At 43.7% G+C, this 26,126-nt stretch overlaps 1 protein-coding gene across 5 annotated transcripts in view; it reads left to right on the forward strand.

Moving 5' to 3' along the window:
- SETBP1 (SET binding protein 1) overlaps positions 1-26,126 on the forward strand; it is a 343,356-nt gene that overhangs the window by 232,568 nt on the left and 84,662 nt on the right. For all 5 annotated transcript variants that reach the window (XM_059707194.1, XM_059707193.1, XM_059707195.1 and 2 more), the window contains one exon: positions 8,970-12,429. In XM_059707194.1, the coding sequence (XP_059563177.1) occupies positions 8,970-12,429 (3,460 nt within the window). The remainder of the gene's footprint in view (positions 1-8,969; positions 12,430-26,126) is intronic.

Raw genomic sequence — 26,126 nt, forward strand, 5'->3', positions numbered from 1 at the left:
CATAGATGCCCACAGATTTACAATTTCTACATTCTTCATTTGTTCATGTAGAACTGAATTTCCATCTGGCATTATTTCCCTTTAGTTTAAAGAAGTTTATTTTACATTTCTAGTAATTCAGGTCTGCCAGCAATGAGTTCTCTAAGTTTTTGTTTATCTAAAAGTAACTTTATTTTGCCTTCATTTTTGAAGGATGTTTTCATAGGTTTAGAAATTTAAGTTGACATTTTTATTTTAGAACTTTGAATGTATTATTTCATTGTCTTCTGGCTTGACTTATGAAAAGTTAGACATTACTTTTGCCTGAAAACAATTGCTCCATAATAATGTATCTATCTCTCTGGGTGCTTTTAAAATTGTTTCTTTATCTTTGGTTTTCATCAATTTGTTTGCAGTATGCCCAGATGTGGGTTTTAGAGTGTTTGTTCTGCTTGGGATTTGTTGAGCTGCTTAGCTATGTGAATCTATGTGTGCACTCTTCTCTCTCCTCTACTTCTTGTATTCAAATTATATGTATGTTAGAACGCTTGATACTCTTCCATAAGTCACTGAAGTTCTGGGCTTTTTAAATCTTTCTTCCCCCTCTCTGTTTGGATAATGCTATTTTCTTCTGTGTTCACAGAACTTCCCTTCTGCAGTGTCCTGAAAGTACATCCAGGAATATTATTGAGTGATATATAATATCAAATGATGTTTCATTTCAGACATTGCATTTTTCCGATTTAAAATTTTCATTTTGCTATTTTGGTGTAGTTGCTATCTCTCTGCTGAGATTCCCCATATGTTCCTCAGTTACACCCATCTTTTCCTTTAAATACCTGAACATGGTCATATGGCTGTTGAATCTCTATCTACTCTCCTGGTTGTAGGTCATATTTGCCTTCTTTTCTGCTTATCAAATATATTTTTCATTGTGTCCCAGACATTGTGGATACTATAATGTAGACATTCTGGATTTTGTTGTTTTCCTTTAAATAGTTTGGCTAGTTAAAGGAAATAATTAGTCAGTAGTTAATTTACTGACAGATTAGCTTTATCTTATGGTGGAGTCTTTTTAGTCTTTGTTAGGGAGAGACTAGAGTAGCCTTTATTCTAGAGCTAGAGTCATTCTACTCTTAATGAGTACTATTCATGGGAGATCAATGTAATATCTGAGATAGTCATTAAGGCCACCCCACTCTGGTTAGTCAGAAATCCAACGTTGCCTGATATTATGTGGCCTCAGGATCCTCGCTCAGCTTAAAGTCCCCCTCAGTAGCAAGTTTATGCTAGACTTCATGAAGTCTTACCCTCAAGTACAGAATGAAATTTGGCCAAAGACATAGGGGATCCCTATTAAAACTTCTAGGGTTTCTTTTCTATATAGCTCCATCTTCTCAGGTACCTTCTCCCCCAAATTCTAGTCCCCTCAGGATTCCCCAACTCTGATGTCTGTTTTTGTTTGTTTGTTTTTCATTCAGTGAAAGCACAGCTCTCTGGGTTGCACTTCCCTCTGCCCAAGTTTAAAACATTCTCCCAGGCAGAAAACTAGGGATACTGTGAGTCCTTATGAGTTTCCCTTCTCTCTAAAATGCAGTCTTTATTGTCTAATGCCTGAAAACAGTTGCTCCATATATTTTCTTTCCAGTTTTATATTTCCATAGAAAGGTTAAGTCTAAGGCCTATTAATCCATTATGACTGGACCCAAGTTAGTGATTATTTTTATTATGCAGAATCACTGTGTACTTAGGGAAGCATATGATAATGACCTTTGTCTTCGCAGGAGCTGTTATTACCTCCAGTGAAAAGAGAGCTTTAGTATCACTCACATGCCCCAAATAGAAAATAAGGAATGTTTCCTGTGGGAACCACATCAAGGTGACTTCCCAGGGCAATTTATGTCACAGGAAATGAGGACACATTCACTGTATATATGTAATTGGAAACTTCATGCCCATTTAGGAGTCGGGTAGCTTTTCTGAATCCCATCACCTCAGTCTATTTGGGCTACTATAACAAAATACCATAGACTGTGTGACTTAAAAAAACAACAATTTATTTCTTACAGTTCGGGAGTCTGAGGAGTCTAAGGTCAAGGTGTCAGAAGATCCTGGTTCATAGATGGCCATCTCCTCTGTGTCTTCACATGGTGAGGAACAGGAGAACACTAGGGGCTCTCTTATTATATGAGCAGAGAGGCCATTCATGAAGGTTCTACCCTCGTGACTTAACCACATTGTGCTCCCAAAGACCCCACTTCCTAAGACCATCCCTTTGGTGTTTAGGATTTCAACATGTGGGTTTTGGAGAGACACAAACATTCATAGGATTCTATGGACTCAGCATCATAAAGCCTTGGTTCAAAGAGGGCACTTGGTGGCATTCCTCTATACATACCACTAGCAAATGCAGGAATGAACTGGGTTGGAAGATGTTGGGGGGAAGTTCAGTGAAAGCCGGCATGTACATCCCTCCTATTCATGAGCCTAAATCAGAGGTGGGCCTTATAAGGCCAGAGAAATCATTTGGTCTGGCCCTGCCAAGGCATTAGGCGTGAGTTAATTAAATGTTTGACCAAATATAGCAGGCTAACTTTTAAGCTGATAATTCTGGATGGCCTGTGATTGATGTTATAAATATCCAGTGGCCCTTGGCAGAAAAAAGGTTCCCCACCCCTGGCCTAAATGGTAATTTTCAAAATATTTTCTTGAGTGACAGAAGCATCTCTCCTCTCCTCCCTTCTGTTAAATGGAATCCTGTGTAAGGCCACTCTGTTCACATGGGGGTTAAAAGAATGGTCTGGAGCATCCCTCTTGCCCAACCCACTGGCTACAGCTCAGGAATGCCTTTACCAAATCCTAGGACTCTGTGGAACACGTTTGCAAACCACTGAGCTGGAACATCTCCTGATAACATCAGAGCCTCTTTAGTCCCTAACCCAGACCCCTGTCTTTGACATAATCCAGTGGTTCTCAACTCTGTCTGCGTTGGAAAAAAAGTACTACTGTTAGGGCCCCACCTCTAGAAAGTTGATTTAATTGCTCTGGGCCAGATCCCAGGTATGGTGTTATTTACGAAGTTTCCTGGATGATTCTAATGTACAGCCTGAGTTGAGAGCCTTTAATCTGACATGTTTGGTTGCTTTCCTTGTCCCCTACTCTCAGCTCTTGCTTGAGTATCTGCTTTAAGCCTCAGAGATGGAATGTCAAGATTCCCTGGAGGTCCAGGAATCGGTCAGGATGAGTTGGGGAAGTAGAGACCCCAGAGTTGGAGGTCATGAACACCTGCTGCCTAGTCCTTTCTGGGAGAGCAGTATCCTCATCCATCCATATTATGACCCTTCTGTCCACCTTACCTTGCAGTGCACTTAGAATACCAAAACAGGGGGCCATGTTAGAGTCTCTCACTATTTAAATTACAAAGTTCAAAGAGCAAAGCAGGAATGCTCCATGGTGCCAAACTGCATATCCTAACAGGTCTATGGGTGTTTGCTCTGCATATTTACCACCCAAAAGTGCCCAAATGTCATAGCAACCACAGAAGAGCCCCACCCAGAGGAATTTGGGGGTTAAAACATTAGATCAGTGGCTTTAAAACTTTATTGTGCATCAGAATTATCTGGGGGAGCATATAAAATGCACATTCTTGGCCCAACCCTGGAAGATGGCAAATTGGTGTGTGTGGGGGCGGGGGGGGGGCGGGAATCTGTATTGATGACCAGTGCCTTAGGTGGCTCTGGTACAGTGATTCAGCCCCACATCCTGAGAAGCACCAAGTGCCAAACGAGGAACTAAAGCTCCCTCCCTTCTTCATACCCAGACATATTTTCCTGCTCATGCAAAGCAAAATATCTCACAAATAGTAAATTTAAAGTATTGAAGTCAGCAGAAAGCAGCGTGAAGACAGCTAACCCAGAAGAGTGGTTCATCTCCCATAAAGTCATGCTTAATTTCTGATGAGTTATATGATTTTTCTCAGACCCAAATTACTATCTTCCCTCTCATTGAGACAACCCGTGCTTTGTAGAGAAGCCCGAGAGAAGGCCGAGAGATTGATTTTCTTCCCGCTTTTATGGATCTTGAAGTTGTTATGCAGTGAGCTAATGCTCATTTTAAAAAGTAAATGAAAATAAGGTGCTTTTAAAAAAAGAATTCTGACTTGTACAAAATTTAAATGTATATGATTTATACATTGGTCATGGGGGAGGGGATAGTTGCTTCCATATAGACACATCCGTTAGGAGAGAAATCTGTCCAATGTGTTCTAAATGGTGTTTTACTGTGAACAAATATTTGGCCTGGGCTCAATATGCAGAAAGCACTGTTCTTATAAAACTGACCCACATCTTCAAAGTGCCTCTGAGTTGCACAAGCAGTCAATTCATGGGAGTGGAGGAGCAGCCAAAGAGATGTGCTAAGAGTTTTCCAGCCCGGCCAGGTGGCTCAGTGGTTGAGCATTGACCTATGAACTAGGAGGTCAAGGTTCAATTCCTGGTCAGGGCACATGCCCGGTTGCAGGCTGCATCCCCAGTGTGGGACATGCAGGTGGCAGACAATTAATGACTCTCTCTCATCATTGATGTTTCTATCTCTCTCTCCCTCTCCCTTCCTCTCTGAAATCAATAAAAAAATATATTTTTAAAAAAGATTTTCCACACAAATAACTGGCCCAATGTAGAGTAGCATCATTTCTTCCCTTATTTGTGAACCATTTTAGGAGATGGCCCTGCTGAGGGTGGTACAAAAGGCCTTAAAAGATTCAGGTCCCCCCCCCCTCCCAGAAAAATTCATCATCTGAGGGGGAAATGGAAACCTTGCTGCATGAATTACTAAGTCCCCAGACAAGGATATAAGACCCATACCCCCGCCCCCCAATAGGGAATCTCATCCCCAAACCTGTAGAGAAGGGTGGGAGGCAGAGCTGGTACTTCTCCCATTCACCTCAGCATTGTGTTTGGGGCCAGGTTTGCCACGTCCGTCTCAGTCTCAATGGAGTAAGTGCTTAATTCTCAGTGAAGGACATATTGAAACTGACAGCCTCACCATGGTGCGTATAATATGTCATGGCTGACAGATGAAGAAATGGGATTTCTTGAAATGCAACAGATATAGCCGTCAGCCACCGCTAGAATAAAGCCTTGTTCTGCCAGACCCCTCGGACAGCACCCTCCTCGGTCCTCTTTACCTTGTCACTGCAGCCCATCCAAGTGCAGGGTTTAAGCACCATTTCCCCCATTACTCCTGATCCTTTGTTGGGCTTCCCATTTGTCCATCCTGCCCTTTGATTGCCTGACTCTCCCAGCAGGCAGATTGCAGCTGATCTGCAGGAACAATGGGATCAGGCAGCTCCCAGATGGAAGCCCAGGAACCAGGCACACTTAACTGCATTACTTGCAGCTGGCCCGCCCTGGGTGTAAGTGAGCAGGCCCCACCTTTCAACTGCCAGAGCGAAGTCCCCCCTCCCGACAGCCACATGGCCTTCCCCAAAGGCAGAATTAATTGGAAAGCGAAACAATTAACAGGAGCTGGGGGAGGACTCACAGTAAAAATTGCACTGAAGGGAAGCTACCTTGCAAGTTCCTTTAGTGCTTAGTATTTGAGAAAGATTTTTTTTGTTGTTCAACACCTAAGACATTTGAGCAGCCCAATTTCATGGCGAGCCATGACCAAACAATTGATGGGTGATTTATTGTCTTTTGTGTGCAGCTATATATTTTGTGATGATGGTAGGCAGCTCAAATATTATTTTGTTCATTCATTCAACAAACATGTATTGGGAACTTTCTGGGTGGTTTGCTTTGTAGAAGGCACTGGGGATAAAAAGATGAATGAGAGTCTCTGACCTCAAGGTACTTACAGTCTAGGACAGGGAAAGGGAAAAGTACACAAATAAATGGCACATATAGGGACTATGACAGATGTCACAATTTTTAGGAGAGACAATGGTTCATGCAGAAGGAATGGCTTAAGAAATTAGGCTGGAGGGGGTGATTATGTTTGCAGACAGTATGTCGTAATGCACAGGTCATTAATCTCACTGTCTGCAAAATGAAATACCCATAGTAAAATGTATGCTCCATTATTTATTCAATGCATGTTTATTGAGTGCCTGCTACTTGCCAGGCACTGTGCTTGGGACCTCTGAGATGGTATATACATAGGATAGAAAGGGAGACGGGCATTCATTCAATTAGTCCACAAAACGACTGTAAAGTGAAAACTGTGATAAGTATAACAAAGATGAGATCCATGATTTTATTATAAAAACTTATAATAGGAGTATTTCTATAAGGTAGGGGGCCTCGTGGGATTCGACTGCGATTAAAACATAAAGAAAGAGTTAATTAAAGACTCCACTAGAAACCAAGAAGGTGAGGCAGTAGAGAAAAGGTGGTAGGAATTGGTGACCAGATTCCAGCATCACCAGGAAGCCCCTCTGTGACTTCAGTGTCCTGATCTATGAGAGCAGAGAGGGGTTGGTGGCAGGAGGTAGAGCAATGGTTCTCAACCTGTGGGTCACGACCCCTTTGGGGGTCGAACAACCCTTTCACAGGGGTCGCCTAAGGCCATCGGAAAACACATATATAATTACATATTGTTTTTGTGATTAATCAGTATGCTTTAATTATGTTCAATTTGTAACAATGAAATTGGGGGTCACCACAACATGAGGAACTGTATTAAAGGGTCACGGCATTAGAAAGGTTGAGATCCACTGAGGTAGAGGAAAGGGAAGGGGCGTGACTCTAAGTCCTGTTTTACCCAAGTCAAAAACAGTAACTTACACCTTTTATACCAATATGATTTTTTAATAAGTGCCACCACTAACTCAAAAGTGTGGTAGGATAAGGAATCAACTGTATTGTTACCCTTATGGGTAAGAAACTTACTGTTAAGTCCTCCTGTAGAACTGCCAACATATAGTATACATATAGTGCAACTAAAATGCAAAGCATAAGTGAGGAGTTAGCAAAGCCCTGATTCATAATACATAATAAAGTGCCATTTAATATTTTATGCCATAAATAAGATTTCCTTTTTTTAAATGTTTATTTTATTTTTCCCATTTATCCCCTCTATGCCTCTTCCACCTCCACCCATCGCTCTCTAACCCCACAATCTCCATGGATTTCTATACTTATTTCCAAAAACTGGGTTAGCAGCCTCTGTTCACAGCAGTGATACCCAGTGAAGGAACTCAGGATAGGCTCAGTTCTCTAGATGTTGATGATGTTTTGATGTATCTACTATGAACCACGTGATGAAGAAATAGTTCAGTAATTTTTTTCTTAATTTTCTTCTGGGTACTTACAGGCTTAGCTTGGGGAGACTCTCATGTTACTTAAGAAATATAATCCAGTATTGGAAATATAAAGAGGATTTCATAAATTCCAGGAGGCAGGAAATAAGTCTAGGTCTTCCAGGAACTAGGATGAAGGAAACTCTGGTTATTTTACTCCATTGAATTCTACCTGTGATGCTTCCTGATGTCTTGTGCTTTGACTCTTAACAGGGACTGTAAGAAGTGTTTTCAAATAGAGCATAAATCCTAAAGCATCCATGGCAAGCAGATATAGGTAGATGATAGATGATAGATAGATAGATAGATAGATAGATAGATAGATAGATAGATAGATATTATAGGTTAAAACTTCACTAAGCCAATCATCATACACTTCTCAGTGAGGATATTGTCCAAAGTTTCCTTTAATTTACTAGCATTTTCCCTTCCTAAACAAATGTTCAGGTAATATGCTGTAAGTTTACTACTTCATGTGTAAAATGGGACTAATAATAAGCTTTGAGGAATGCTTCTTTGTATTGGTAGCGTGGCTTGAAATCTACCTGGAACCATGCAAGCATCTCTGTACTAAAAATAGGCTTAATACCTCAGAACGATGTGTTCACTGTCCGTTGCCTTTATGATGTTATAGAGGCTGGTTATGGTTGGCTCCAGCACAGGGTTTGCCTTCCCTGAGGAAGGTTCCAGAGTCTGAAGACATTCATTTAGAATCGGTGCAGGGGAAACCACAGCTGACAGGTTCAGAGGTGTGATCGTGAATGATAATGATTTTTTCCTGGCACCTTTGTCCAGGAGACTCAAGGTTCCTTTTGAGAGAATCCAGGAGTTTCCTCAGGAGAGCAGTCACTGCCTAATGTGGCGTAAGGATGCCTTAGAGGCCTGACGCCCCAACACAGCACCACTGCTGGAGCCAGCCCAGGTTGGACGGCTCTTTCATTTTCTCTCCATGCCTTTGGCCCACTTCCCCCATAGTCGTCAAACTTCCCGCTGAACTCCTCAGCGTGTGCTGCTCTGCCTCCTCACAGTGGTTCCTCCTGCAGAGCTGTTGAAGTCCAGTATAAAGTACACACAGAAGGGGACACACAGAAAGGGACCGCAATCGGAGGCCGCAAGGGAGCTGTGCATTTGAGGAGAAGCCAGGGTAGATGTAAGAGGCAGCTCGAGTTGGGCAAAAAAACGTAGGGTGTGAGGAAACTCAGATTCTGTCCTGGACGCTGACATCTTGGCCAGGACTCTCTGTTGTTGAAATATCAGCTTCTTCATTTGTAAAATACAGGCATTGAACTAATGACCTATAGGTCCTCTCCCCTCTCTAAACCAGCGGTCGCCAACAGGTGGTCCGCGGACCCACTGATGGTCCATGAGATCCAAAAGGTTGGCGACTGCTGCTCTAAACAGTTTATGTTCTCAGATTGCATTTGACCAAGATAGGTTACAATTCCTGCTGTATTTTAGGAGGCGGGGCGGGAAGGGGCAGACATGATTAAAGCATCCTTATTCATGTTCAAAATAGTGCATCATGTTTTTACTACTTCAACTGAAAAAAACCTCCATAAAGCATTCTGGAATTAAAGGTGGCGGTTTCCAACTTTCATATCATTAAGCCTTTTGACATTAAATTTTAAATAGCTCCAATATACTCATCTTTGTTTCTCTCTCTCTCCCCCTCCACTCTGCCCAACTTTAGGCTTACGAGCGGCCACAGAAACACTCAGCTCTCCATTATGACCCAAGCCTCCCACAAGACTTCACCAGTGACACCTTAAAACCAAAGCACCAGCAAAAAAGCATCAGCCAGAATCACATGGACTGGTCCACCAACTCTGACAGTGGACCTGCCACTCAGAATTGCTTCATCAGTCCAGAATCTGGCCGAGAAACTGCAAGCACCAGCAAGATCCCAGCTCTTGAGCCCGTGGCTTCCTTTGCAAAGGCCCAGGGTAAGAAAGGCAGTGCAGGGAACACATGGAGTCAGTTGTCCAACAGCAGCAAAGATCTGCTCTTGGGAGGTGTGGTTCCATCCCCAAGCAACCACAGCTCGCCAGCCCCACCCAGCAGCTCTGCCGAGTGCAATGGGCTTCAGCCCTTGGTGGATCAAGATGGGGGAGGAGCAAAGGACCCCCCAGAGCCACCTACTATAAGCAGCAAGAAAAAGTCCAGTAAAAAAGATGTGATAAGTCAAACCATACCAAACCCAGACCTGGACTGGGTCAAGAATGCCCAGAAAGCATTTGACAATACAGAAGGGAAAAGGGAAGGCTACTCTGCAGATCATGCCCAGGAGGCATCACCAGCCAGGCAGAATGGGAGTTCCATCAGTAATCCTGAGAATGACTCGAGTCATGTCCGGATTACCATCCCTATTAAGGCACCCTGTCTAGACCCAACCAGCCATAAAAGGAAAAAGAGACAGTCCATCAAGGCTGTGGTGGAGAAGATCATGCCAGAGAAAGCTCTGGCTTCTGGAATCACTATGAGCAGTGAAGTAGTTAACAGGATACTTTCCAACTCTGAGGGAAATAAGAAAGATCCCCGTGTCCCTAAATTGGGTAAAATTATAGAGAACGAGTCCCCCTCCATTGGCCTTGAAACGGGTGGAAACGTCGAGAAAGTTGCCCCAGGAGTTGTGTCTAAGCAAAGGAAGCCAACCGTGGTCATGACGCCTCCAACATGCAAAGATCACTCTCCATCAAGAAAGCTGCCAGAAATCCAACATCCAAAATTTGCTGCCAAACGGAGGTGGACGTGCAGCAAACCCAAACCCACCAGTATGCTTCGGGAGGCAGTCATGGCCACCTCCGATAAACTGATGGTGGAACCACCATCTGCTTATCCCATCACCCCATCCAGCCCTCTCTACACCAACACAGACAGTCTTACTGTGATCACGCCAGTCAAAAAGAAGCGGGGACGACCAAAGAAGCAGCCTTTACTCACGGTTGAGACAATTCATGAGGGGACTTCCACCAGTCCGGTCAGTCCCATCAGCCGGGAGTTTTCTGGCACCAAGAAAAGAAAGAGACGACGCAGTTTAGCTAAGTTGGCTCAACTAGTGCCAGGAGAGGACAAACCCATGAGCGAGATGAAATTTCATAAAAAAGTTGGAAAGCTTGGGGTGTTGGATAAGAAGACCATCAAAACGATCAATAAGATGAAAACACTCAAGAGGAAAAATATCTTGAACCAGATCTTGTCTTGCTCCAGCAACATTGCTCTAAAGGCTAAAGCTCCCCCGGAGACCAGCCCTGGGGCAGCAGCAATTGAGAGCAAACTGGGCAAGCAGATTAATGTCAGCAAAAGGGGAACCATCTACATTGGCAAGAAGAGGGGCAGGAAGCCAAGAGCAGAGCTGCCACCCCCATCCGAAGAACCCAAAACAGCCATCAAGCACCCAAGGCCTGTTTCTAGCCAGCCGGATGTTCCAGCCGTGCCTTCCAACTTTCAGTCACTTGTGGCGTCTTCACCAGCAACTATGCACCCACTTTCAACACAATTAGGTGGGTTAAATGGCAACCTGAGCCCCGCCAGCACTGAAACCAATTTTTCAGAGTTGAAAACTATGCCAAATCTCCAGCCCATCAGTGCTCTTCCAACCAAAACCCAAAAGGGAATACATAGTGGAACCTGGAAGCTGTCTCCACCCAGGCTGATGGCCAACTCACCTTCACATCTTTGTGAGATCGGGTCACTCAAGGAAATCACACTGTCCCCTGTGAGTGAGTCGCACAGTGAGGAGACGATCCCAAGCGACAGTGGCATTGGGACAGACAACAATAGCACGTCTGACCAAGCAGAGAAGAGTTCAGAATCCCGACGGAGGTACTCTTTTGATTTCTGCTCCCTGGACAACCCGGAGGCCATTCCGTCTGACACCAGCACAAAGAACCGGCATGGCCACCGGCAGAAGCATCTCATTGTGGACAACTTTCTGGCCCATGAAAGCCTCAAGAAGCCAAAGCACAAGAGGAAACGGAAAAGCCTGCAAAACCGTGATGATCTCCAGTTTCTGGCAGACCTGGAAGAGCTCATCACCAAGTTCCAGGTGTTCAGGATCTCCCACCGGAGTTACACCTTTTACCACGAGAATCCGTATCCCAGCATTTTTCGGATAAATTTTGATCACTATTACCCGGTGCCATATATTCAGTATGACCCGTTGCTCTATCTTCGTAGGACTTCAGACTTGAAGTCAAAGAAGAAGCGTGGTAGGCCTGCAAAAACCAATGACACCATGACAAAGGTGCCTTTTTTACAAGGGTTCAGCTACCCTATTCCCAGTGGAAGTTACTATGCACCCTATGGAATGCCTTACACATCAATGCCTATGATGAACCTTGGTTATTACAGTCAGTACCCAGCTCCTTTATACCTATCGCACACGCTCGGAGCAGCTTCCCCATTCATGAGGCCAACAGTGCCACCACCTCAGTTCCACACAAGCTCCCACATGAAGATGTCCGGTACGGTGAAGCATAAAGCAAAGCATGGAGTACACCTGCAGGGACCTGTTGGCATGGGCCTTGGTGACATGCAACCATCCCTGAATCCTCCCAAGGTCGGCGGTGCCAGTCTGTCCAGTGGTCGGCTCCACAAGAGGAAACACAAACACAAGCATAAGCACAAGGAAGACCGGATCCTGGGGACCCACGACAACCTGAGTGGTCTCTTTGCAGGCAAAGCCACGGGCTTCTCCAGCCACATCCTGAGCGAGCGGCTGAGTAGCGCAGACAAAGAGCTCCCATTGTTGAGTGAGAAGAACAAGCATAAGGAGAAGCAGAAGCACCAGCACAGTGAAGTCAGCCACAAAGCTTCGAAGAACAACTTTGAGGTGGACACCCTGTCGACGCTGTCACTTTCTGATGCCCAGCATTGGACGCAGGCCAAGGACAAAGGTGACTTGAGCAGTGAGCCTGTGGACTCATGCACAAAAAGGTACCCAGGCAGTGTCGGGGACAGTGGCAGCACAAGACCAGAGAGCCTGGACGTGTTCAGTGAAATGAACCCTTCGAATGACAAGTGGGACAGTGACATGAGTGGGAGTAAAAGGAGGAGCTACGAAGGCTTTGGGACGTACAGGGAAAAGGACATCCAAGCCTTCAAGATGAACCGCAAGGACAGAAGTTCTTACGACTCCTCCATATCTCCAGGTAAGGCCAAGTTTTTCTTCAAACTGGGACTGTCCTGTTATTTAATGGTGGGATTTGCTCTTTAAAGGTCCGCCATCTTTGGCACGTTGCATTCACTAGTTTGCAAAGAGGTAAGAACCACATGAACATCTTGTCCATTGGAGTCTGCTGTACATTTTATACATTGTTTACTCGGTAGTTACTGTCTTTAGTCTCTCGGAGCCATTGCCTGAGAACTGTGGGCCTGAAGGCAGCCCCAGTCGCTTTCTAGACTACAACCATCTTTATGCTTTTTATTAAAGGTGCTCTTCTGACATTCTCATCTGATCAGATGGTACAGTTTGCTAGTTGGATAAAGACTCTAACACTTAGTAGGAATGCCAACAGAATCCCAAGATTGTCAAAGTTGGATGTGCATGAGCAACTCGTTTCTCTGATGTGCTTTCTCCAGAGGTCACACATCCTAGGTTGAGAAGTCTACTGAGCCATTGGAAGCTGATGACCAGTAAATCCTGAAGTCTTCCTGATAGGGGATCCATGGGCCCAGGCTATACTGTCCTCTCTTTGTTTATAGGTATTTGATAAGCTGCCCAAAATAGAACCCTGACTGTCATTTTGCTGCACAAAAGGGAGAGAACTTGGCTGAGAGGTGCTGCAAGCCTTGTGCCCCCAAGGGGACCTTACTGCTGCATCTCTTGGCATGTTCACTGGGGTGGGACTTGCCCACTAATCTCTAAAGTGTTGGTTGGTACTACAAAAAGCTCATTCCATGGCAGTTGCTGGCAGAATTTCCTTGCTAAACTGCCCACCCATACAGACTTTACTTGCCATGGAAGAGTCACACTTCTGCATAAGTATCTCTTTATCCCTGTTCACACATCACATAGATAAGACTGCTGTACAACAGAGTAGTAATTTACTAGGAAAAGCATAGGCACTCCTCTAGGAGTTGCAGAAGCTAAGAGGATTTCTCATGTTCCCCTCACCCCAAAATAGCACATAACCCCTGGCCAAAGGTTTGTTTTAAAAGACTAATTATCCCTGTTTAAGATTTGGGTGTAGTGTTTCACCTCTGTTTATGTGTACCCCTTGCTTGTCCTTTTCCTTCCGGGGAGTCTATAATTGGCGGAGGTGAGAGCAGACCTATTCATAAAGAATTAGACATTTTCTAGGCCAACAGATTTCAGGAAGAAATAGATGAGTTAGAAGCTACTTAAAGGTCACCCCAAATTGCCCCTAGCTTGTGAGTTGCCATGGTAGATGTTCTCCTTGGTTAATGAAGAGACTAATTAGCAGTCAGGTCCCCTGAATTTGCTCAGGTGATAAATGGCCTAAACTTTGTGTCTGCCCAAAGTGGATATGCTCATCTGGGATTCCCGTTTCTCATCATCAGGCTCTGTTGACAGTGCTTGGTGTTCTTTGTGCAAAGCCCAAGTTAAGCCCAGTAGGGCAGGAGTTGCTAGATCAAACTTTCACATGAGAAATTATACCTAATTTCTAAAAGCATACCATCTGCTGAATCTCCATTTATAAAAATGCTTGCCTGAGGCCAAATAATGGATCAATAGTGGGAAGGTGCAGCTCACAGATTCTCAGAGTTGAAAGAAGCTTTATCAGCCCATATTCGCACCTCTCTCCACCAGGCATCACTGTCTTAGGCATGCTGATATGCAGCAGGTTCCCAGAGAGCAAACCTGTCCAAGGTTGACAATGCATAGTCAGAATGTGACCTCAAAGCCAGGTTATCATAAGGTGGTCGAAGAGGTCTCCAGTGTGAGTGATGTTCTTTCTGTTCAGACCACATGGAAACAATCTTTGCATACTTTGACCTCAGTTCATGCCAGGAACTTCAAACATCTTGACCACCACTGTCCAGGCTCCCACAAACAGTGAGAAGAGTTGAGTTAGATGTGTTATGTCTTAGGTCAATGTCATTATTAGCCAGGTGGCCATTCTGCATCCCCTAATGTCAGGTACTCTACTCATGATGAATGGATGCTGAGAACTAATCTTTAGCTCACCTCCTGTATATCAGAGTCCTGCCATGAAGGTAGTTGGATTCCCTTGAGTCTGGCTGACTCCACTTCTTCTTGTGGCTTCTGTCTTGCCCTTTGCCAGTTCCTCTTATCAGCACTGTGGGGCATTTTGGGAGGCAGCTTCGGTGTCACTCACCGGTAGGAAGTGGATGCCCAAGCCAAAAATAATACAAAACCTCTTCCAAGCAGTCATTCAGATGAGGGAATTAACCACATAGATAAAATGCCATGAAAACTCTACAGAGGAAACATGTGTGAGGAGACTTTTCTAAAAATGAAATAGAAGGAATAAGAGGTCTCACGGGAGGCGAAAGTTAGGACCAGGCAAAAAGAAAGGGTAAAAAATGGAAAGCTAATGAAGTGTGGACTGTCTGTTAATCCAAGTGGAATTCTGGGTCATCCTGTGGGAGGAAATGAAAGATTAATTAGCCAATGGCTGTCATGTGCTTTAGCAGGATTATAAGTACCTGCCCAGTCTTCTCTCCTGCACTAACCAGCTGGAAGACCTCATCTTTTTGACTCTCTCTTTTCCCGAGTGAAACTATGACAATAAAGGCTCTGACCAGACCCGATAGTGTAGGAGTCTAAACATCTCTGTGAATTTTTACAAAGGAATTTGAATATGAACAAACATACACAGCCCGATTGGGCAGGTAGGAAGAGTACCCAAGTTATTGACCATGCTGGCCAATTAATTAGCTGTTCAATGAAGTATCTAAACACATCCCTCTGGTCCATGTATTAATCTGCATGACTCAACCCATTTATTTTTGGCTCCAGCCACTTCACTTAGCTATTTGATCTCAGCTATCCAAAGGTAGAACTTCTCATAACTGACTCCCACCAACAAATTAGCTTGCTCTGTGTGTGGGTTGAAAGTAGTCTTCATCTTAGAAACAAACATATTAGAGCACGAAAATGACCAACGGTATGGGAGCAGTTAGAACAAGCTTGCATTTACATTGAGACTCAGAAGTAAAAGAATCTTAATAACGTAGTATAAATACCTTATTTTGCTGTTAAGCATACTGAAGCTTAAGAAGGCTAAGTGATTCATTGATGGATATACATCTACTTGGTAGAAGAGCTCAGACTTAGAAGACAGGGAGCGTAGAATCTGGGAGAGGGAAAGGGAAAGGCAGAAAGAGATAAAATGTAAGAAAAAAAAAAAGGGTGAGTCATGGGAGAGATGTTAAGCTATATGTTTTCTTTTGCTGTGAGCTGTTGTAAAAGGTAAGCATCTCTTTGACAATAATTTGGTTTCCAGGCTATCTCTGGGGATCCATGTTTGGGACTGGAAACAATCTTTGTGGGCTCTGATGGAAGTCATTTTTTCCCCTTTCCTGTCTTAACAATTGCACATACTTATTTTATTGAGCCTCCCAAGGTTCCTCCTAAGGTTTCCTTTTGGAAACCAGGAATTAATCAAATTAAATGTTGTGACCCATAACTTTCTGGCAATGGGCGGGAAAAAAACCTTAGGCTCATAGCATCCCTTTTGCTACATTGAAATAAGAAATCCAGCCTTTCTGCCTTTGGAGCATGAAGTCCCCAGGCCATTTATCTTCCCACAGTTGGCAAACCTCCCCCTGTCCTGGTGGAAGTTTTATTTATACCTCTGTGGCTTTGGAGAATTAGGCAGATTCAGGTGTGGATGCAGAGAAGTCACTATTTTGACAGACTTGGCTCTGATACAACATGGAGCCTTTCTTGGCTAGAGAAATCAGGAAAGCATGCCTTCCAAGAGCTGGCCTGTCTCTGGGAAGAGATAAGGATGGTACCTTTGGAAGGACTCTTCAGAAAACCATCTCTTCACTCTATAAACAAAAAAGTGATGGGGCTGAATACTTGCTAGGTTTGTGGCCTAAGCTTGGGCCCATGTAGCACTTAATGCAAATGGGCTGAATTCAGGAGGAAGTGATAAAGACAAGAGAAAACTGTAAAAGTAGTATCTAGTGTATGCATAGCTTGGCGTAGAAAATAAAGGATGAGTATCTCAATGTTTTTGCCCTCAAAATGTTATAATCCAGAAATGTCTCCTCTATAATAAAGAGGAGATAATGAGGTGCAACTGAAAGTATGGTATAAGGCAGGCTAAAAGACCCACCAGAAAGTCATAGAGAGAGTGCTAGGCTGTCCCTATGAGGGTGAGCCACCTCCATGTTTCCATGGGGGTGAACAGGTGGGACCAAGAAATGCTTATTTAGAGTAGTTACCATTCGAGATGGGTCTTGAAGGATGGAAGAAGCTTTGGGAGAGCCGAGATGGTGGGGAGGGGTCGGGCCAAACACAACATAGAAAGGAAGCCATGTAGACAAATGTATCTAAGTGGAAATATCCAAGAAACATTTGGGAAATGGTGTTTATTCTAGTCCTATTGAGGTTAGGATCCAAAGTTGGGGGGTCGTGACAGATAAGCTTGTGAAAGAATATTGTGATTGTGATTTTGAGGGTTTTCCTCCTGCACTCTGGGGCTTGTGCTTAAGTAAGCAATGGGAAACCATTTCTTAAGCTGGCAAAAGCCATAAAATGACCAAATTATATTTTATCTTTTTTCCCCTGACCACTCCTATCCCCTAGTATGGGTTGGACAAACTTACTCCATCTTTGCATTCTTCATACAATATTATAATTATCCATTTCTTGTTTGGATTGTACCCACTACCCTGCCATTCCCCCCCCCACACACACACACACACTCCACGCCCTAGATTATAAACATCATAAAGGCATCATTATCTACTCAGGTGCTCAAGCAAAAAATAATAGTAAGGAACCATTGGTTCATCTGTTTTCCTCTCTAATTAAGTCAGAGATGGTGCCAGTATGTTTGCCCCAGGTAACTGAAGGGGTGGGGGGCACGTGAACCGAATTACAGGAATCAAAGAGAGAATCTGCTTGGTGTGTGAGGAGATGAGTTGTTAAGGCAGCAGTTGGCAGTGCTGTACAGAGCTTAGAACTAGAAACTTATCAAAGGGGAGAGTTACAGGGAATGAAGTCACGAGGGCACCAGGAAGGACCCTGTGGCCTGTCTTAAAGAGAGAGTCATAATAAGGGAGGATCAGGAAAGAAGCAGAGAAGGAATGACAGAAATGCTGGAGGAGAGGGAAGGAGTCAAGGAAGAACAAATTTAAGAAGAATGCGGTGGCCAGTAGGGCTGGAAGCTGCAGGCATGGATGCTCAGAATAAATGAGAATATGTATGAACATATTGGTGGTTCTGAAGACAACCGAAAAATTAAAGACTATGTGTTTAGCGCCTCGTAAGATTAAGGTGTGACAGGGTGTGTGCCCAATCCAGATGGCAAAAAGTCAGTGGATAAGTGGATATTGAGAAAATGGGGGCTGCAGGTACAGAAAGTGAAACTTCATTGTGGTTCTAGCCCTGCTCCAGCTTCTAAGGAGACTTCTTCTGTAGTCAGCTTTTGGTAGGAGCTGGCACACGCTTCTCAGCAGGTCCAAAGTCTAAAAACCCCCAATTCTGGGAGTGCAAGAACAGTGCCAGAATTCTGTCTCCTCTTGAAGGCCTTTTATTGAAAAAAATAAAGGTTACAGTATTTGAAAAGAGATAAGAGATTCCAGGCCAGCTCCCAATTTGTGTCTCAGAGACTTATAGGCACTTAGATTTTGATCCTGACAATGGCTTTTTGAAAACTTCTGAAAACCCCTGTCTGTCTATGGTACCATGGATGTTAGCTGTGCTCATGTGAGTGTTTAGAGGAACAGTCCAGGTTATCACAAGTTCTAGTCAGTGGGTCATTTATTGAATGTTTACTAGGCTCAAGGTAATATAGACTAAAACCCAGTGGTTGGTCTTTCTGAGGTCTGTCCTGTTCTGTGGAATAAAATGAATATGGTGGTTCATAAAGACCTTACCATCTTCAAGAATGATTGAGAGCTCTTTAGTTACTTAACATATAACACAATGCCAGGGCCAACTAGAGACTAGAAGAAAAGAAAAAGCAAGGAAGGACTCCTGACCTCAAGTTCCTTATAAAATACTGGAAAAAGTCTAAGTTAACATACAGACCAAGTTTAATCCATGTGAACTCAGTGGCCAGCAATGGAAGCCAGAGGGATCCAGGATTGGAAAAGATACTAATGTTCAAAAGGGAAAATCCTAGAGCTGAACCTTGGATAGTGAATGCATAGTGAATGAGTGTGGCAGAAGAGCAGTGAAGATGGGCATATGTGGGGGTACAGGAAGGCACCTGGCTAGATGGAAGGTAGCAGGTGAGTGGAGATGAATTTTTAAGAGGTGTAGCTGCCATGCAGGGGATGTGGACTACACTCCAGAGGAAAGGAGGACACATTGATTCTAAAGAGTGCAGGGGGTGGAGGGTGTTGAGCCTGGTGTTAGGTGCTGGCTGAAATGATGAAGTATCAGAAAATGTTCCTGTTCTCCAAGACTTTGTTAAGCTATCAGGAGACAAGAAATGGATATATACATATGTAAAAAGCAATTAGAGAGAATAATGAGAGTCTACACACTAATGATTAGAAATAAAAACTCATTCTACATGAAAAAGGACCCATAATATAAATTTCCGAGTAATAAATTGCATGTTGTAAAAATAAGTTGGTAGCATTGGTGTTTGTCTAATTACATAAGGATTCAGAACAAGTTGAATAAAAAGGAGGCATTAAGAGGGGGCGCTGGACAGAGTAAAGCGAGCAGGGAAGCTGAAGCCGGAAGAGCTGCCTGTGCTGTGGTTTTGTGCCCTCCAGGGGAGAGGCTGGGAGGACTGTAGGAAGGTGCGCTCCCTGGATGATGGAGGATCTGAGGACAGAGATAAAAAGCTTTCCCGAGGGCTATCTCCCAGGCATCCCGTACATCTGAACAGAGCACTGTGTTTTCAAAGCACATATCCTGATTTTTATTTGATCTTCAGAATCCACTGAGTCCTACAGGTAGGTGTTGCTCTCCCATGTCACAGGCAAGGGAATCAAAACCCAGAGGGTGAGCATCTGTGTCCAAAGTCACTGACCCAGTTTTGCACAGAGAATGTGCTGAGTACCAGGTATGGTGATTTTTCTGAGCACCTTTTTTTTTCCTACTAGATTTTTGAAGTCTTTGACAAGCTCAATAGGATGACTCAGCTTCTGAATTCTCCCCAAAGAACCAAAGAACCGCCAGTGGGTTAAATAGTGGAGCCCAGAATAAGGCACTAGCTAATGGGGAATTTGGCCTTCCCTGAAAACCACAGAGGAGACACAAAGGGAGAACAAGAAATTTCTTACTCAGTCACAAAACACTACAGCTAATATTTAAAACTTTGTAATTTTTTAATGAAAATTTTACACAATTGGAGGCACTTTACACATATACTAGTAAACACACAAAAAACTTGCCTCTTGAGAGTGACGTAGCTCAAAATAAAAATGGTGTGGGGCATTAAAGAAGCTACTGGGTTGGGGCTCTCTCCCAAAAGTTTGGTAAATTGAAAGAGGAGACTTCCACATCTTTGGAACATCTACCAGGAATTGGGTTGCGGGCTGAAAGGACTGTGGTTCGGAAGCAGTTTTTCATGTCTTATATTTCAAGTAAGACCAGTAGGACAAAGAGGTTTCTCTTATAGGATGTGCTTCTCCGTGCTGTTAGTGACATGTTTGTACTTAATTTATTTATTCTAATCATACAGTTAAAAAAAATAGCAAGTGCTGAATATGTGTAAGACAGTCCTGGGCAACATTACAGCTATGAGTATGTAAGCAACACCTTGTCACCCTTTACTAAAATTGTCATGGTCCTAGAAATCTGTGTCAGTTTGGCTCCTGCAAAATAGCAAACCCTTTCACACTAGATACTATTTTTCTCTTTGAGGTTCCAACAACAATAAAAATGGATTTCCCCAAGCACAGCACAGTGCAAAGTATTATTTGAAAAAGCAAAAAATACTTACTGTGTTGTTTTTTATCATCTAAATTTTAAAAGATGCCTTTAAGTGAAGAAAGTTTGGAAAATTTAGAAAAACGTGTGGAAAAAAAATAAAGTCACCTCACAATCCCACTAAATAACCGTTATGAGAATGTAAATGCACAGGTCCTCAGCTGATGGTGACTGCTCACCTTTTTTTTTTCCTTCCTGCCTTCCCTCCACCCCCTCTTTGGGAAAAGCTAGAGTACACCAACCCACACTCCCCTCCCTCATTGTCCCTCTCTTTCCCCTTTCTCCCCATCACCACTTTGGTTGCCTGATCTTTTCAATTTTCTCTCAAGTACCTTCCCAGAGTTGACCACCATAACCTTTCCTTCTGCATTTTGTGTCATTGTTCAGACAGGGGAATATATTTTTAAAATAAATGCAGCAGTGTTTGGGGACGAAAACCATCCAGATTCCCAGACTGTCCTTTTTAAGATCTCCACAAGAATTCAATAGCCAGGACAGCAACCAGGGGACAAATTAGTCACGGCCAAAGACGATTGCCAAAAATTTCCCCCAAGAGTTGCTGAGTGTTTCTTCTCAGATCAGAGTCTGACAAGAGAGGATGCAATAAGTTTTTCAAAGCTTGATATCCACAGCTCCACCCTACAATGGAAAATGCAACCAGCTAGTCTCTGTCACAAATGCCACTCCCATTTTGCACACATGGCACATACTCACCCAAAACAAGTCAAGTTATGGCTGCTCTAATTGATCAGTGTTGCTATCCCTCATACTAAAAGCATTTAAAGGGAAGGAGCCAGCTATTGACTTCAGGTTTGTGACACAGTGGATTGCCCTGTACTTGCTTGCTTTCTTCCTGACATACCTACAGATAGTTCTAAGGTGAGGTTATGAAGCCAACAGTTCCTATTTCAAAAAATAGCTTTCCTGTTTGTGTTTTTACCCCATTCCTCCTCAACCAGAAAGTTTGTATGCTTCGAGATGGGCATTTGCACAGGGTACCAGGGGAAGGAGAAGATGAGATCTTTTGGGAGATTTAAGTCTTCATGGATGCTGCAAATAAAACTTAAGTAGCTTTTCTCGACGACTTTTTCTCCATTCATTTTATAATTCCGACTGATATTAATTCTGTTAGAAAAGTCTGTCTGAGTGGTCTGTCTTAGAGAGAAGAGTCTGTTATGGGTGTCTTCTCCTAATACTGGTGAGGGTTCTGAGTAATGCCTCTAGGAATCCCACTCCCGACACAGCATGTCAGCTCCCCCTGCATCTAGTAGTCGCTCAGACCCTAGAAATGCTCCAGTCACATGGCTGACATGGCTGACCTTCTTGGTCCAGAGCAGCGCTTCTCTATTTCATCACTAAAACTAGTGGTCCTTTCAGCAATAATCAACCCAGAGCAAAACTCTATTGCATCTACCTCCCCCTAACAGCTCTAACTAAACAAGTATATTAATTATTGAAATGGGAAAAGAATAGAATAATTTTTCATGGAACACCTAGAAAGGCAGCCACAGGTAAATGAATAAATGATGCCGGAGGTAGAAATATCAATTCCTGTTGCATCAAGTCCAAAATGCTCTATCTGGCTTTGAAGGCCCTCCATTATCTACCCTCACAGTCTCACCGTGTTTCCTGATCATTTCATCTGAGAGTTCTGCTAAATCTCCTCCTTGTCCTGCAGAAAATAGCACAATTAGCCCCTCCTCTGACCCTCCAGTCACCACACTGCCTCCTTCACCTGGAACATCCTCTTCTTCCCACTGGCTTTCCAGTCTTACCTGCTCACTTTCTTAACCATTCTAGCATCTCCTGCTTCTCTGATGGAACTCGGATAGCGTCACTTTCATTTCAGTGCGTATTTATACATGGCCTTGTATTGTTTACCTTTATTTTAGGTAATGATTCTTGACTCACTCAGATAAAATAAAATTTGAGTTGGGGGGAGGGGTGTCAGAATCAATTCATCCTCTTTCCCTAGCTTCTGCGGCATTAAGGTGGTGCTGAGCACAGATCTTACAGAGGGACTGATGGTCAGGCTGATCCTCCCGGACCACCAGGGGTTCCTGGCACATGCTTTGAGAAACACTAGCTTAAGGATAAATTCAGCAACTTCTAAGGCAGCCCAGTAGGCAAAAAAAAGCTCTGGAATTGAAGTTTCTCAGATGTAGATGCTAAATCCCCCACTTACTACTTGTGTGACCTTGGGCAACTTAGCCTCTTTGATCCTCCTTTTCCTCATCTGAAAAATGAGGCTTTTAATACTTACCTGGCAGAGTTTTATGAGAGCCAAATAAAAGTGGAATATACAGGAGAGCATCCAGCACGCTGCTTAACACATAGTCGTTAATAATGTTCATTTCCTTTCACTTCCACCTTGGATAATATATTCAAGCGCAGAAAATACAAAACAGCAGACTGCTATAGCAGCAGGCTTTCCTTCCTAATTACTCTCTGACTGGGGTGAAGCTAAATCCTTCTGTGAACACACATAACACACACGGAAGGGCAGGCATCGGCTGGACCACAATTGTATTTGATGGCAAAGATAAGGTATCAGGATTGTACAGTGATAGATAAGTAACCAGACATACACATTGCACTGAAAGATAACTGACAGTTGACTGTGGAGGCATCATCTGCAAGGGGTGGAGGTCTCCTGGAAGGGGTGGCAATTTCAGGCGCCTGTCACCTGGTCTGTCACAGGGGGAGTTTGTTGGCACTGGCCAGTAGCACCTGTTGTAGACCAACCTGGCTACTGACCCCAGACATTAAAACGCAGTGATAAGAGAAGTCACCACATTTATATGTACTTTCTATTGCTGCTGTACAAATGTATCACAAATTTTATAACTTGAAAGAACACAAATATATTATCTCCTAGTTTCTGTAGGTCAGAGGATCAGGGGCTCAACTGGGTCCTCTGCCTGGGATCTCAGAAAGCTGATGTCAGAGTGCGGCAGGGCTCTGTTCCTGGCTGGAGCTTCTGGAGGAGGAGGATCCGCTTCCAAGCTCATGCCTGTGGCTGACCCATCCAGTGCCTCGCACTGTTAGGACTGAGGCCCCTGCTGGCTGCTAGCCAGGGGCTGCTCTTTGCTTCTAGAGATTGTCTGTCCTTCTCACGCTTTCCAGCAGCAGAGGTCAAATCTCTCTGACTTTCCCTTGTCCTGCATCTCTCCAACTCCTAGACACTCCTCTCCCCACCCTACCCTGGCATTCCTGCACCTGGACTTCTTGCTATTTCCCACCTGCATCCATACCTGCTAACTTGTTCACCTGCTCTTTCTTCTCCCAGAGCAGCCTTTGGAGGGACATTCTCCTCATGACTGTCTTACTGGTGTTCTTTGTAAGTTCCTCCTTCCATTCTAATAGGTAAAGGTCTACCTTATGGAGATTTTTGATGCAGTAAAAAAAGTCAGTCATGGAACCACGATTTGTTAAACCAGAAGGTAAAGAACTCAGAAGAAGGACAGTTCATTTTTAGACTGACGTAGCATAGGGAACGCTTCTTGAAGGAGATGGTACTATCCTGGGCCTTGAATTGGTTAAATAGGAAAAATGTGTCTATAAATGAAGTGTTCTTTGAAAAAAATACTGCATTTATTTATTCATATACATATATAGACTTCTATGAATTTATATATGAATTACAAATTTATATATAGTTATATGTACATGTATATGTATATATGTATATATATATAATTTCTGGGAAGACGAGAATAAGTAAGAAATCTGTGTTTGTGGAGTGTTTACAATCTACTAGTTGATGCAAAAAAATGCAAGTAAAGTAATTAATAACATGTAATAAATTCGGGGAGAAATAAGATTTCTGGTAGGGCATGGTCTGCTTGACTTCAATGGCAAGTCCACATGGAGGACTAGGGAGGAGGTCAGCCTCGGTGAGGCACGTCCTTATCAGATCATTTTGACTGTCAAGTGGTGGGTTTTGATTCGTGTTCCCAGCAAGAGGCGACTGTCAGGATCAAAGAAATGGGATGGTGGTCACTGCAGACTATTGTGGCCACGGTATGACTCACCTTGATCACTTAAGCCAGCAGTTCTCAACCTGTGGGTCACGACCCCTTTGGCGGTCGAACGACCCTTTCACAGGGCTCACCTAAGACCATCCTGCATATCAGATATTTACATTACGATTCATAACAGTAGCAACATTACAGTTAGGAAGTAGCAACGAAAATAATTGTATGGTTGGGTCACAACATGAGGAACTGTATTTAAAGGGCAAGAAGGTTGAGAACCACTAAAAGCAGTTCCAGACCATCTTGCAATTCAGTTAGATGCCCAGATGGCTTGACAAACCCTTTGGAAGTGGGCAGCAGTGGCCTTTCCCTCTGCTCCCTGCCTGAGTGATTGCATTATAGAGACTTGCTCCTTCAGAGTGTCCTGTGAGCTGGCCAGCCCCAAACCTCTGTTTGTAACCCAGATGTAGCTTGCAAGCTAGGAGGAGGTGGCTCGGAACCTGTATTAAGTCAAAATATTTCTCACTCATACTTTCTTTTCACAGTTCATACTCTGTGTTTTATTCCATGTGAAAAAGAAAATAACACCCTTGCTTGGATTTCTTGCTGACATTTCTCTTTTGTGGGGGTCAGGAGGAGGGGGGTTCACGCTAAAGGCTTCCTGTACCTTGCACAGCTCTGTGGCATTTTCATAAAATACCAACCACCAAAATTCTAGTAATCACAAAAACATGTCTTTTCTTCTTCTATCCATGAAAATTCTTACTCTCACACACACAAAAAAAAAATGTTCAGAAATTAAATTAGAAAGCTAAACTTGATATCTTTACATTCTTTTGGTTTAAAAGAAAAAGCTACAGTTTTTTTCTGATTTCACTTAAATGTTACTCCTGAATGGAGCAAATTGTACCAAAAACCCAAAGACTTGAGACTGTGACCTGAGAGGAGGATTTGTATTCCCTTGCTAATAAACGCAAAGAAGAAACCCTCAGTTATGTCTAATCTTTAGGAACGCTGTGCCCTGTCCAACCCACAAACGGTTGGCAGCATCATAACACGACACAGAATGTTCTTTTAAGCTATTTCCCCCTCCCAGACCTTTCCTGTGAAGTTATAAATCTCAGCATTTAGAGAGTTTTAGAGTTGAGGTTGGGTCTCTTGGCCTCGCTTCTGCTGGCTTCGGGCTGGAGAGCTGGTCCCAAGACAAGCAGGCATCACTTAGCTGGCCCGGCCTGTGCTCGCCTGCATTTGTGAAATCCGGCTCTTCCTCCTCCGCCCAGTGCCCACTCTGAGCTGTGATTGAATAGCTCTGTGCCCACAGGAGGAAGTTTTATCCAACCCCTTACAACATCTTCCTGATGGAAAAATGAAGTTACTCTGAAGGGAACTGCACTGCCACCTGGCACTTCTCCTTGTTCTGTGTGTACCTGGCCGCCTAGGTCTGCATCTGGTGGGTTTTCTTGCAACAGGCACATCAGTGTGGCCTCAGGTGTCGCTGCACATAGACCAATCTCAAATAATGTCCACTCAGGGTCAAGTAGACAAGCAGATGCCCTAGTGCTGCTACTGTCTTTGAGGCAAAGAATCCAAATTCTCCACCTGGGTATTTAGCACACTGTGGGGTGGTGACTTCTATTTTGAAAAGTACATTCATGCATTCTTCCCTTTGATCATCACAGCCCCATAAGCTGAGAACCCATCACTTCCTCAGGGAGCAGCCTCGGGGGATTTGCTTAGGAACAAGCCAAAATGTCCGGGGCACCCTCTGGTTTAGAGCAGTGAGCTGTCACTGCAGGGAACTGGGAGAGAGTAGAGG

The sequence above is a fragment of the Myotis daubentonii genome, chromosome 8 (genome assembly GCF_963259705.1).
Source record: "Myotis daubentonii chromosome 8, mMyoDau2.1, whole genome shotgun sequence".
NCBI classification, from domain to species: domain Eukaryota; kingdom Metazoa; phylum Chordata; class Mammalia; order Chiroptera; family Vespertilionidae; genus Myotis; species Myotis daubentonii.